The 15,665-nt window shown below is 33.9% G+C and overlaps 1 protein-coding gene across 1 annotated transcript; it reads left to right on the forward strand.

The window, feature by feature from the left end:
- Positions 1-7,547: 7,547 nt before the first annotated feature.
- Positions 7,548-15,288, forward strand: Polr1C (RNA polymerase I and III subunit C). Its single transcript, XM_089641427.1, has 6 exons — positions 7,548-7,677; positions 7,765-8,065; positions 8,659-8,778; positions 10,256-10,438; positions 11,619-11,846; positions 15,105-15,288. The coding sequence occupies exons 1-6, from the start codon at positions 7,633-7,635 to the stop codon at positions 15,212-15,214; spliced, it is 987 nt and encodes a 328-aa protein (XP_089497553.1). The 5' UTR covers positions 7,548-7,632; the 3' UTR covers positions 15,215-15,288.
- Positions 15,289-15,665: the final 377 nt, after the last annotated feature.

Here is a 15,665-nt window from a genome sequence, read left to right on the forward strand (position 1 = left end):
GTGGGTAGGTACTATATTGTCTTGTTTCCTACCAAATACTGAGGCGGGGGGGGGGGGTTGAACCTCCTAAACCCCCCTTATATACGACCGTGACTTAATACGAAGCTTAATACTAAATCACTATTTTGATTAATCTTTATAACGAATTGGTGTACATTATGAATACCAAAAATTATGCTTTAGATAAGTTGAAGGTTTTCCTATCGTTTCGCTTGAATAGAATACAAATAAAAATAATATACCTCAATAAAAAAATATAAATGAAAACAACTAAAAAATATTTTTTTCAATAGAAATGTATGAACGCGTAAAGCAAACAACTTTTAAAAATAAATACAGTATTATAGCTAAGATTATCTGTGACAGTTTCACCTGACTAACTTTTTTGCTTTCTTATAAAATTATTTACAAAATAAATAAAAACCAGTTTTGTGCTTGAAATCGAACGTTTCTAGACTCCGTTTGTCAAGCGATTTTAATGCCTATTACCTACAATATTAGAGCCCTTGAGGTGATTTTGCACAAAAGCGGCGCTATACAAGTAATCCAAGTATTATTTATTATTATTAAGGTATACCAAGAATATACACATTTTTGGCTTCTAGCTTCCTCTTAATGTATATGTGATTTTTTATATTCCTGTAAGTGCCTAGTACATTTCCACCTCGTTGCTTTTGCGGTGTTTCCGTGACCAGATCTGAATAGCCAGCTACCTAATCCCATCATCTTTCACTCCTCACTCCCTTCAGTCTCACAACGTACTCCAATTATTGGAGATGGCATTGTCTCACTGGACCGGACGTTCTAGGGAATTTGGGACTCTTGTGCGATACAATATTTGGCTGATTTATATAGTGCCATTTTCGAGAAAAATCACCTCTGGGGCGGTGTACAAAGGGCGCTGTACAAATATATGTATTGAATAATAAAAATATACTTAAAACAGGTTTAGGAGATTGTCTTTATGATAGCCAACCTCTGATAAGAGAGAAGATAAACCTAGTAAAATATTTAATAATTCCACATTCGGGTAAATAACTGTTTTTTTTTCCATCAACTTTCATTCTTCACAGCCATCGCTAAATAATGATAATAATTATATTCCAAATCATATGAAATAATTATATTGTAATCATTATGAAATAATTATTTAGCAAAAATATGAAATAATTTTAATGCAATCATGTGAAATAATTATATTGCATTCATGTGAACTAATTATATTTCAAAAGTATGAAATAATTATATTGCAATTATGTGAAATATAATACATGGTGTCCGGAAACTCGTAGTACAAGCGGGAAACTGGAGAATCTACACCACATGAGGAACCCAAATAAACATAAAGTTTTTTGATTTGAGAATTTTTTTCCAAAAAAAAAAATAAAAAAAAAACAAAAAATATATATTTTCGGCTATTTCAGGGTTAAAATGCTAATAATAATTTCAATCCATTGCATCGCGTCAGCGTCTCAGATCGAATGACGAAAAAATTTTAACCCTGAAATAGCCGAAAATATTTTTTTTTTGTTTTTTTTTTTTTGATAAAAATGCTCAAATCAAAAAACTTTATGTTTATTTGGGTTCCCCATGTGGTGTAGATTCTCCAGTTTCCCGCTTGTACTACGAGTTTCCGGACACCATGTATATTTCAATCATATGAAAGAATTATATTCCAATCATATGAAATAATTATATTGCAAAAGTATGAAATAATTATAATGCAATCATGTGAAATAATTATATTGCAATCATATGAAATAATTATATTGCAATCATATGAAATAATTATATTCCAATCATATGAAATAATTATATTGCAATCCTGTGAAATAATGATATTGGATTCATTGGAAATAATTATATTGCAATCATGTGAAATATGATATATTGCAATCATCTGAAAGAATTATATTCCAATCATATGAAATAAATATATTGCAAACTATATGAAATAATTATAATGCAATCATTTGAAATAATTATATTGCAATCATGTGAAATATAATTTATTTACTTTGTTTTTTTATTCACTTTTATTATTATTGATATATGTAATGGTAGAACAGATATTGTCTAGTGAGTCGGGTAGCGCACATAATTTGTAAACAAATATTGATGTCAATAAACGCCCGGGTTACCGGCATTAAAAAAAAATAATATATTGCAATCATATGGAAGAATTATATTCCAATCATATGAAATAATTATATTGCAAATCACATGAAATAATTATAATGCGATCATATGAAATAATTTAATATTTGAAAGGAGAATATTTCATGGAAATGCTTATTATTCTACTTCAGAATTAAGTTAACTGCTGTAAATAGTATCAAAGGTCTTGTAGATTATTACAGTCTGGTAATAAAATTTTGTCGATGGAAAGTTGGTGGCATAATATGTTATTTAAACAATATGTAGCATAGACATATGAATATTAGTAGACCTGCCCTAAGTGATTAAAAGCGTATTATTCCCCACTCCCCATACCGGTTCCATTGGAGCCGGCTGGGCTCGCGTATGGCCTCAAGTGAATTTAGAAAACGTGACGTCATCATTCTTGTGCGAACTATGGTCGAGGCATCATCGGTTCATTTTACGAAATAACACGGCAAAATGGTGGTTTGTGGTATGAAAACTTGTAAAAATATATGTGAAAAAGAGAATAAACCCAATTGTCGTATTACATTCCATATATAAGCATTATTTTACTTTATTTTAAGCATATTCACATCGTATAATATGGATCAGTTGTAGAAACATATACTATCACATCGAGATAAGTCTGGACGCGAAACACAAAGCTGGTTGGTTGCTGGGAAGTAAATTATGAACATTTATAAAAGTGTCTTAACTAAATACGTAAACGAAATATTCGACTCTGAAAATAGAAGAAGTTTATTTTGCCGAATTTAAACTTCGCAAATTTGTTCATAACGTGGCGAGTAATTTGCTCTCCCATGTAAAAATGTCTATTCATTCAAAAGCAGATTTTACTTTTAAGAACTAAATGGTGATATTATAATGCGAGATGCCTATATACTGTCAGATTGATTTATTGACGAATCGCAGTCAGCTTTACCCCCTTCGTTCTTCAACAGTTGATTTTACCCCTCACCTTTAATTTCTAGTCTATATATTCATATTGTATTCATATGTCTGTGATATGTAGGTAGATATGTGTTGCTTACAAATCATAGGCCATATTATAAAAATGCACTAGGTAGGGATGTTCTAGTAGCGAATGGATTGCCGCGATTTTTTTTAATATTTTTGCCAGGCCACTTAAATATATAATATTTGACTACTACTACCACCACAGTAAGCGGAAAATATTGCTTGTGTTGTGACGGAGGACTTTGCCAGCCGAGGAATTGAACGTGCTACGCTTGGGTTCGACACAAACGCGATGCCAACTCGGCTACTGACCATGACTATGATATGGTATTTCCTTTTGCGGATATTATGAGTTGCGAGGCTCTAGGGAGAAGGGATAGATGAAGGTTTGGAAGCATCCAGCTATACAGATCTGGTCACTGGAGACAGTTAAGGTCATTTCAAGCAACGATTCGTTTCTATACATGGTCTTCTTTCACTAAGGTGATATTTAAAGTAGAAGTAATGTTCCAAAAAGGAAACGAGGTGAAGATATACCTACTTCAAAGTCTATATTATTTTTCTATAAACCTAGTGATGTTAATTCTAAAAAATATTGATTTTCCTACTGGGCCACTTTATTTTCTGTATTTTGATTTTAAAATATGATTTGTTTGTTTCAATGCATGAAAAACATCCTTTCAGATGTAAAAAAACTAAAGTTGTTAAATTTAAATAACAACTGTAGTTTTTAAAAGCAATGGTAAAATAAATCGTCAAAAAGATCCAATCCGAAATTTGAATTTATATTAATACTAGATGTATCCCGCCGCGTTGCAACAGCGAACAACAGCGCATTTTACTTCCAACAGATAGCGCTGTTTTTCAATACAAACAAGTTTTCACCTGTCACAGGTGACATCTATATAATACAGGTATATAAAAACACACGCTTTTTCGAATGCGACGTTTTGTCAAAATTTCAAAGCAATCAGTGTAGAACTTTCAGAGATTTAAGTTTTTGGACAAACGAACAGATAGATAGATACATAGATTGTAATTCAAAGAACTGTCATAGAGAATTATTATAGAAAACAGAAACATTGTTTTCGTTGCATAATTTTATTAGTAGGTATTATTTTCTATTATCACGCTTCGCAGAATTTTAATCCATAATAATTTTCTCCAGCTTTCAAATGTAAATGAGCAAAACACGGAAATGCAGCATATTATACACTATACAAAATTCAAGACAGCCTCCGACAACTTTATTATAATAGCCATCGATCAAACAATCATCATTTACATAATGTCTTTCAATAACAACAAGCACAAACTTTGCAATCGGTGGCTTCGCTAGCATAGAATTTGTAGATACGACAAAATACAGGATTTTCCAAGAAGAGGTGTTATTTTGAATAGCCCGCTATTTCGGTAGGTGTTACTTTCGAAGATGTCATTTTTTGACATTTGACAAGTAGAAACTACGCTATTGATAAAAATGGAACGATACACGCTTCAACAACGCATTGAAATTATTAAAATTCACTTGAGTGAATCAAATGCAAATCATCTTGAGTGATGAGGACCATTTCCACCTCGGTGGCTTCGTCAACAAGCAAAATTGTCGCATCTGGGGCTCGGAAAACCCAAGAGTTATTGTTGAAAAGCCTCTCTATCCTCAACGTGTGACTGTTTGGTGCGGTTTATGGTCCGGCGGAGTCATTGGACCTTACTTTTTCGAAAATGAGGCTGGAGCAACAGTTACGGTGAATGGATTGCGCTATCGAGAGATGACTAATGATTTTTTATGGCCGGAATTGGATGGTATTGATCTGGACAGCGTTTACTTTCAACAAGACGGCGCTACGTGCCACACAAGCAACGAAACCATTGATCTTTTACGATTGAATATCAAAATAACACCTCTTATTGGAAAACCCGTATATGGATTTGCATAGTAAATTGTTAGTTTATAATACATCTATTTGAAATTCATTTTTGTTTTTGGTAATCAATGAACGCAAGCAGAATGGAAGCGGAAATTAACCCACTTATCCGGTCGAGCTGAAACTCGTCACATAGACTCGTTGCCGATGACAATGCATTCAATCAACGTTTTGTGCCAATCACGCATACATACGCACACATACATCACGCATAAATAAAAATACGCATTTATCTGAAATTTTATTACATTACAGCAGTTATACGAAATAAATTTCGGTCCGACCCAATCGGGGTTTGGCGCAGTTGTTAGCGCGGATGACTCTAGTTCCTGGGGAGGAAGGTTCAATCCTCAGTTAAGCAAAAAAGTTACTAACCGGCTCAAGAGATAGCGCAACTATTCAGGTCAAAATTCGGGACAAAATACCCAACCGAACTGAAATTTTTATTTTTTAAGGCGATGCCATACGTAGTAATGCAAAATCATGTGTTTTTGGTTTGAAAATTTGGTCGCCTAGAAATGTTTCAGATGCTTTAATTAAATACCTACTGCGAGTAGAATACATCTTGACCTTTGAAATGATCGAGTATTTTTTATATAAGTCTTTTTATAAGCCCAGAAAAAAATAATGTATAGGCCTATGAAAACTGCTTTAAAGTTCAAAATCTCCTACATACGAACCCATTTTCGGTTATTATTTTATTGTATAATGTGGAAAATTAAGTTATTTATAAAATGATCGAAAAAATTTTTATATTTATGCCTGAACATCCACAAAATAAAATAAAAGTTACTTTTTGGCCATGTTTTTTTCATACATAAATCAAAACAGGCGGTTGGTGTTAAGCGGGAATTTAAACCTTATCGCTTTCTACGTAAGGGTTGTTATTGATAGCGGCTCAATTTAAAATATCACACGACGTAGTGTATCGCCTTAATAAAAATTTAGAACAAATATCTACGGATATGAGTACAGGCCTGGCCCTGAGCTAAACGACTCCTGAAAATTGATGAAAACTGAAATTCTGATGATGTTTGTGTAATGCAGTGTTTTTAAGAATAATTTAGAGTTTAATGTGTCAATACTGTTAGGTGTTAGGTATTATCAGCCAATTTGGCGCTCGGAGCAGACTGCTCCAATTGCACCCGAATAGGGCCGGCCCTTTAAATTTTTTTATTTCTTCCGATTTTATGTCCGGGTTAAATCTTCCCCATAGGAAAAACTAAACCCTTCCACACACTTTTCCACAAATGATCATCTAGTCAATCAACATTATGCAAGTGCATTATATAAGCAAAATAAATACAAAACAATACAAGAACAACACGTCAACTCACCACAGATCAAATGGGAAAATAATTCACCGACTCCAGATATTTTCATATCAGAGGGTTCGGCTCGGTAGAACTTCTAATAGGGCCTATAAATCCTACTGATCCCTCAACATAAACATTTTAAAAATCTGAATATAGAATATACTGTATTTGTGTTTTATTATTAATATAGGCCATTAAATAAAAAGATATGTCACGATTTTAGATTGAACTTTGGCAAATTTTTGTGAGTTAATAGTATTTTTTTTTTTAATCTTGCTAAATCTACTGTCATAATATAATGAAATGTCTTCCTCTTAATAATAATAACCTTTTGTTTGACTGATCTACTAATTATTGTTCTGACATACAGATACATTTATTTATATGAATGCTTTTCAATATGTACATTTTTTTCTTACTATTTTTCATTTGTGTTTTTTTTTACATATTGTGTATTATTGGGGTATTTTATTTCTTATTGTTTTCTTTACTTATTGCTATTTATTTCTACTTAAGTTTTTATTATTATTTGTTTATATTACATTACGTGCTCATGTTAAATTTATAAAATTATATTACATACTTCTCACTTATGTATTGTAAATTCTTCCTTTCCCGGAATGAGTTTTTTTCTCGGGATTGGTATGTAGTAAAAAATAAACAAATAAATAACACAACATTTGTATAGTAATATAAAGTACAAAGTGATGAATGCCGAAAATACAACCTGTTTGTAGTATTTTATACACTAAAGAAAATATATTATACACTATATAAAAAAAAAATACATTTTCAGATCGAGTTTCAAAACCCTTCATTAGAAAATATGTCTTTGTGTTCTTTCAAATTGAACAGACAGACGTTTTTAACTTTTCTCTGTTTTTTTTTAAATAATTTACTATTCGCCATCTAGTCACGCGAAAATCTCTCCTGCGTGAGCTTAGCAAAACAGCTTTGTAAAGATTTAAATGTCAACAAAGAACATAACAGATTTGATTAAACGTTTATATTAGGAAACCAAATTATTATGATGTTTGGGACCTAATTTGGTTTCCTAATAAACTGATAAAACACGCAAACATGATTTGTAATGGTGAAAATATTCATTGCGTGTAAATAAGTACTTATCTAATTTAAAAACTGGCAACTTCTTATTCAGATTCCAGTTCTGCCAACTGCAAAAAAATAACATGTGCTCGTTTGACGTTTGACATTGCTTTGAATGTAAATATTGAAAGTATTTTCAATAATTTATCATATCTAACGTAATGGATCCCAAACCAAGGATTTTCTTAGAAGAATTTCGTCTGAAGGTAACTATATTTTTACTTCTTTCAATGAGTTACAAACTTGATTGTCGCAACTCAAACGTTTTAAAAATAACCTCTAAATACTTTCAGCCGGGTCCTGATGACTTTGGCATGGCAGACGATCCCTGGAGCCGCAAGAAATTCAAGAAGGCATTTAATATAGTGATCGTCCGAAAAGATGAGACTGAAATAGAGTTTGATTTGATTGGAATTCAGCCTGCATTTGCCAATGCCTTCCGTCGACTGATGTTAAGTGAAGTCCCTAGTATGGCCATTGAGAAGGTGTTAATAATTAACAATACATCCCTGCTTCAAGACGAAGTATTAGCACACAGATTGGGCCTTATTCCACTGAAGGCAGATGCTCGTCTCTTTGAATATAAACAAGAAGGTATGTTTGTTATCTGAGTTATAAATTTGTGCAGAAGTTTGTATAAATTTAACGATTATAGTTTTGTAAAACATTACTTTTGTACAGTTTAGTCTGTCATCCCGTTCGGTAAGCAAAGAAAAGTAAAGTTCGCTATGGTTTGCGGCTCAGTCATTATGGGAATTTTCTTTTTTTTTTTTTTTTTTTTTTTTATAGTGAATACCTCACAAGAGTCCCAACTGCTCCCGTCTGGAGCCAGTGAGACTATGGCATCCCCAATTGGGGGATGTTGTGAGGCTGAAGGTAAGTGGGGAAGGGAAAGAGGAAGGTGGGGAAGTACCTGGCTATTCAGATCTAGTCACTAAACACGGCTAGAGCCATTTGGAGCAACGTTTCAATTCTGAATGGTGGTCTTACACCAGGGCGATACTGGTAGTATCTTCCACTCTGTGTAGTTTCTGTGTAGGTTTTTTAGTTTATGTCGACTGCTTACCGATACCGACCCAGTGGGGATGGCTTAGGCGTAGTTTATATTTAAACTATGTTTGTCAGTTTTACGTCAAAGCCGATTTCTACAAATCTTTTTTCTTAACTATACATTTTTATCTTTTCAGAGGGAGCAGATGCCACCGACGAAGATACTCTAGAATTTAATTTGAAAGTAAAATGTACCCACAATACTTCACAACCTAAAGACTCAAGTAGACCGGAAGATATTTATAAGAACCATAATGGTGAGAACATTCATGTTTTTTTTTGTATATTAAAAAGTTAAAATTAGCTTGTCATAATAATATATTGTTTAACCTCTGGAAAACCGTTTATGCACCAGTGAAAAGAATTTTTTCCTGCCGACAAACTGTTCATGCGCTGCTGGCATTGGAATTTCGCCCTAGCTGGAATTTTTTGATCTACAATTGAAACCTGTATGCCATGAGAAAGTGCATAAATTTTTTTAACAGAATCGCTTGCACTTGAAACACTTTAGAGGTCATTTTAGAATCCATTTTTGATTTCCCTCAAAAAGGGTCTGTGTTCAAAGGTTAAGAGATACTTTTCTGTTACTTATTGGTTTATTAAATAACTATGGTACCTGTTTATGAAAGAAAACCATAAACATAAAGGGAACAAACCAAGTTGCACAGAGTGGGGAGGTGGTGTGGGTATCTTTCAGTGATTCGTTAATAAATTAATCTGATTTTACAAGTAACATTGTATTATCGCTATTTAGTCTTTGAAAATAAAATCTGCTAAAGAAGTAATAGTCCTTTTTACAATGGCGAGCCTATTGCCCACTTCTTAATAAACGTACTTGAGAATCCCATATCAGGTGACAAAAGTTTGTCTTGTTTACAAATTCGAATATTTTGTTACAGTATTTAGTAAAATACTTTTACCAATGTGTTATTATTTACTCACTGCACTAATTTTTGCATTGCTATGCAACCTGATTTGATAGTACATACTAGACGGTTTGGTTAACAATGAACATTCAGATCCTGCGCAGAAAAGTTCCACAATGGACTGCGCTGGAAACCATTATCTTACTTTAGCGAACTTTACTTTTCTGCTCAGGTTCTGTTATTCTTATTATAGTGGCGGTCAAACTACAACTGATGTCGTGGTTTATTCAAGAAGTGTTGCAACTCTCCTGGTGCCAAAATTTATATCACATGGTTTGCCTCCAGGTCTTTGAAATTTGTCATTTGCATTATGACATATCTATCTTGGTCTTTGCATGCTGCATTATTTATTTGTAGAGGGGAGAGGGTTTACATATAGTTACCGTGAGCACTTAGACCATAGGCCCGTTGTGCTATCTCCCTTTTTACCTCATTCCTTTAACAGTCACCCGGTCCTTTTATAAAGTTCACCAGGGTTGTCATTGGATATGTGGCTATGTCTTCTGGTTCCACAATGTGTCTTCCCAGGTCTCATCTCTCCTCTCCAATCCCGCTTGGTTCCCTGAAGGCCCCACAAGGGAAGAGTTCACGGAGGTGGCCTTATCTCTCCTCTCCACTCCTTGGTCCCCTAAAGGTCCCATAAGGGAAGAGGGTCTCATCTCTCCTCTCTACTCCTCCTTTGTTCCCCGAAGCCCCCATGGGGGAAGAATCCACTCCCCGTTGGTACCCTCATTAGTTTGATTGTATACAAATTATGTTGCATTTGATTGTGTGCATTTTTATATAAGTTCTTTGTTTTGAATTTCAGTTTATTCCGGACAGATAAAATGGCAGCCCATAGGAAACCAGACTTCGGTGCACAAGGAAGCCTCGGTCGGTTCAGTGCACAGTGACATCCTGATAGCCAAGATGCGGCCGGGACACGAGATGGACCTCACTCTGGTGGCTGTCAAGGGTTTGGGGAAGGATCACGCAAAGTTCTCTCCTGTTGGTAAGTTCTAAAAATGTTGTCGTTTTAAATTCCAATGCAAACAAAAATGTTATAGGAAAATTAACAGAAGCTGTTTAAAACACGTAGTCAATTGCATAAATATTTATTTCTTAAATCATAGAAATTGATGGGAATTTTTTTTTCACATATTACTATTTATTTTTATTTAACCATTCCAATATAATAGCGTGTAAATGTTCGTTATAAATCTTAAATCTCCTAAAATTCTTCACCAATTGCTTTGAACTTTTGATACAACGTTGGATTTGAATAAGCGTGTGTTTTTATATACCTTTATTATATAGATGTCACCTGTAACAGGTAAACATATGCTTTTTAGGTCACTTGAGACAGGTACAAACATACTTTTTTTTAAAACAACGCCATCTGTTGGACGTAAAAGTTGTTATTATTATTAGTGTTTCTCTATATGCACAGACAGACTAAGCCACAGCAACGCTTGGGGGGGTACAGCTAGTATATATATATATATTCATTTTTTTAATTCAACCCTTTTAAACCAGCCTTAGGGCCAGTTGTTTCACAGAACTTGAACAATTTATCAAATTTTAAAGTTATTTCTCAATTACTGTGAAACAACTGACCCATAATGGAATAATAACAGAACTTGAATATTAAGTTTGAATTGTGATGAAGTGTTCAAATTTTATATTAAACAACTGGCCTTTAGTGTTACAGGGGGCACAACTATGGTTGCCTTTTCCTATTTTTTTTTTATTTTTTTTTATAGTGAATACCTCACAAGAGTCCCAACTGCTCCCGTCTGGAGCCAGTGAGACTATGGCATCCCCAATTGGGGGATGTTGTGAGGCTGAAGGTAAGTGGGGAAGGGAAAGAGGAAGGTGGGGAAGTACCTGGCTATTCAGATCTAGTCACTAAACACGGCTAAAGCCATGTGGAGCAACGTTTCAATTCGGAATGGTGATCTTACACCAGGGCGATACTGGTAGTATCTTCCACTCTGGAACGTGCCGCAAATATACTATATATTATTTTTAATTAATTAATTGTGAAATAACACAAATTAATCAAATAAAATTTATTTGCGCACGCCGCGTTCGAACCCGCGACCTTCGGAATGGCAGTCCAATGCGTTACCACTGGACTATGCCGGCCGTCATTTTATGGTGTTTAATTATTGTAATTTGTTCCCTCCCAGCCACCGCATCATACCGCCTCCTGCCCGAGGTGCACCTCACCAGGTCTGTGGTCGGAGAGGAGGCTAAGCTGCTGAAGAGCTGCTTCGCCCCCGGGGTGATCGCCCTCGACCAGGACGGACAAGCCTACGTCAAGGATGCGCGCTATGATACATGCAGCCGGAACGTGCTCCGGCACGACACGCTTAAGGATGCTGTCATCATGAGTCGAGTGCGCGATCACTTTATTTGTAAGTAGATACTGGGTATCTTATCTATTGGACTATGTGGGCATCCACATGTGATAACTATGCATAGAAGCGCTAAATTATAACAATTTTGAAAGAACTCGTTTTCTCCCTCTTGTCCTATTCGGCTCAAGGACCCATCTCAATATGGTGCCTCCAGGGTATACAGGGTGTATCGGCACGTACCCTACAAACTTTAACCAGCTATTCCTTAGCATATTTGGAGTAAAAAATCTTATGTGCAGTTTGCTGTCCGGTAACGTTTTTTTTTAATAAAAAATTTATTATTCATATTTTCACCACATGTCACCACTGTTTTATCCTTTGTCAAAGTTTGAAAACCCATCTGGCAATATTTTATTCGAATTCCGTTGAATAATGCACGTGTGTACCTATATTGGCGCACTTTTACAATCACAACGAAATGGCACGGCACCATTCGTCTCATTTTTAACTATTATTATTTAGTGTGTGCGAAAGAGCGAAGACGCTTTTCGACATACTTGCTTATAACAGCTGTTGAACACGAAAAGCAATGCCAATGACAGTGATGTAGTGTGGAAATTTTAAATTTTTTTGTTTTTAATTGAAAAAAAAAATGCTACCGGACAGCAAAGTGCCCATAACATTTTTTATTCCAAATGTGCTAAGGAATAGCTGGTTAAAGTTTGTCAGGTTAGTGCCGATACACCCTGTATAACTCGTTCGATCTTGACTAAATCCATCAACAATGGTTATTAGGCGGCTGCAATGAGCACGGTCAACAATAATTGATTCCGACAGCCGGTAGACGAAAGCCGCCTAATTAAGCGCGGCGTCTTGGCTGTCACTGAGAACTGTCACAAATACATACACAACTTTTTGAATAACATCATTCTTTAACGGTTTATTTGAATGAATACAGACTGACGAAGCTCGTAGTATTGAAAGACTTCATGAAAGCCATCAATTGAATTTGTTCGAGCTTGGAGAAACAGAAAGTTGTTCAGAATATCACAAGTTATGGCTATAGACCTCACTGACCACTTAAAGATCTTACTGACCACTTAAAGATCTCACTGACCACTTAAAGACCTCACTGACCACTTAAAGACCTCACTGACCACTTAACTCTCTGTTTTGTATCAAAAAGTGCAAGCGAACTGCAAATGTATGTACATATCTGGGCAAAAGGAACAATGGTATGAATCAATATTGTATGCAGAATAGGGTGTATCGATTTTTAACTTTTTTTTTGTTTTCAAATTCCAAGTTGAAAAAAAGTTGCTACTAGGTACCACAACTTACCACAAAAAATTTTTGATTTTTAAAAAAATGTTTAGGTCTCCCGCACAAGGCCTAAAGTTTTAATTTTTTTCAAAAAATATCAAAATTTTATTAAATTTAAAAAAATTAAATCGTTACTTTTGTGTTTATTCCAAGTTAAAAAACAGTAATATTAGGGTATAAAAATAAGTAAGAAACAATTTTTATTTATAAAAAATGGATTTTAGGTGTCCCGCACAAGCCCTAAAGTTTGTTAATTTTGATGAACTTTTGTAATTTTGTGTACATATATGAACCATGTTTTTTTATGTTTAAACCACCGGAATTAATTGTACTTTTCTTACAGAAGGCATAAAATGAGACAATATATAATACATAATTCATATATGCATATAGTTAAAATATATACCACATATATACTATATATTATATAATATGTTTTATACCTGAAAAAAGATAGTTGGACCGTGTAAATTGTATGAGAAAGGTGTTGAAAGTAACTAATGTTATTTGCTATAACTGTTGTTTATTACAAAAGTATAAAAGGTTGTAACATGTCATAAAATGTAGTATAATAACTAAGTACAAAATGTTGCTGATTACTTTCCATACGACATGAGTGGCAGTTTTCTTGTTCTACTGCAAATTTACTGACTTGTTTAAGTATTTGTCCTTTCATCTTGGCTTCAAAACCTCAAATAAAAGTTATGTATAGTATTTACATAGGCCTAGTGAAAATTTTATAAATGTTATTACAGTTCCCATATGAAATTTCAATTTTATATGGAAGACAGTATGATAAAAACGTTATTTATAAATCTTCCAAGTAATTGCTGAAAAGAATCATTTAAAAAAAATTCATGGAAGCTTGCGGGATTTGGGGATAGATGAGCTAAGAAAAGTCGTCCATGCAACGTTACAGAGAAATACTTTCATGGCTCACCCAGGGCATGTTTTGATAGCTATGCTGTTTGATGAACGAAAACTCTTTTTAATCAGATTTTTACAAAAGCTACGATTTAATTTTTTTAAATTTAAAAAAAATTTGATATTTTTTGAAAAAAATTAAAACTTCAGGCCTTGTGCGGGAGACCTAAACATTTTTTTAAAAATCCAAAATTTTTTGTGGTAAGTTGTGGTATATAGTAGCAACTTTTTTTCAACTTGGAATTTGAAAACAAAAAAAAAGTTAAAAATCGATACACCCTAATGCAGAAGGACGGTGCTATATCTAAGGACCAAATATGCGTAAAGTAATTATTGACACATTCCGTTGTTCCTTTCGCCCACAGATAAATAAAATTATAGTATTTCAATTTGACATTGTCAATTTATTCGTATTTTGATGTAGCTAATATCAGCAAGGAAAACCTGTTTAGAAAATATTTTAGAAGCTATAATGAAAAATCAAAACATGCAGTGATTTTGGATCATAATTGTTTTTGAAGTTTCGGTATCTTGTTGTGAACCCAAGTACCAAGGTGCCCGGGTTCTCTCTCCCTCAGAAGATGTGGGCTTCACTAAAGATAAATAGGGAGGTTGAAACACAGATGAACCAACTTAACAAACATTGTAAAATTTCATTTCAATGTCCATTGATAATTTAATATTTCGACTTTATGTCCGGGTTAAATCTTCCCCACAGGAAAAACTAAACCCTTTCACACACTTTTCCACAAATGATCACCTAGTCAATCCACATTATGCAAGTGCATTATATAAGCATAATAAATTCAAGAACAACACGTCAACTCACCAGAGATCAAATGGGAAAATAATTCACCAACTCCAGATATTTTCATATCAGAGGGTTCGGCTCGGTAGAACTCCTAACTGGACCTTTAAATCCTACTGATCCCTCAATATAAATATTTAAAAAATCGTTCGTAATCCTACATGTATTTAAAATGAATGATTTTTGCATTTTTATAAATAAATTCTTTGACTGATCTAACATTTATTACTTTTTGATTTATTGTAATTTTTTAATTTCAGTTAACGTTGAATCTGTTGGTGCGATGCCTCCTGAAGTTATATTTGTTGAGGCGGTAAAAGTCCTAAAACACAAATGTAGAACATTCATTGAAGAACTCACCAAGGCTTGAAAGTTCGGCTTTATTATTTTTATTTAAAGCTTCTGTATTAATTATTATTATCTCTGTTTGTACCATGTGTATGTATCATATATTATAAAAGTAAAATATATTTTCTAAACTTGTCTATTATTATTTATTCACCACTCCTTTCTAGCTGAGATTAGAGTAGAAAAGTCAATGTTTTGTAATCAAGTCGTTAAAAAAATATTTTATGGCGCTTACACTGACAACGCTGGTTAAACCTTATGAGATACATCAAACGTACTACGGAATTGTACATCTTAAAAAGGCCTAAGAAAAGTCCGCGATGGTATATGCCTATCTCCTAAGGATAAAATTCAGCCTGTGTATGTTTGTGTTTGCAAATCTCGAAAAGTAGGCGACCGGTATCGCTGAAAATTTCAAAGTGTTTTCTTATTAGTGCCTGGAGTGTTTACGAGAGTGGTTTGAATGGTATAAG

Source organism: Hesperophylax consimilis, chromosome 16 (assembly GCF_061612785.1).
Source record: "Hesperophylax consimilis isolate HC1 chromosome 16, BYU_Hcon_1.0, whole genome shotgun sequence".
NCBI classification, from domain to species: Eukaryota; Metazoa; Arthropoda; class Insecta; order Trichoptera; family Limnephilidae; genus Hesperophylax; species Hesperophylax consimilis.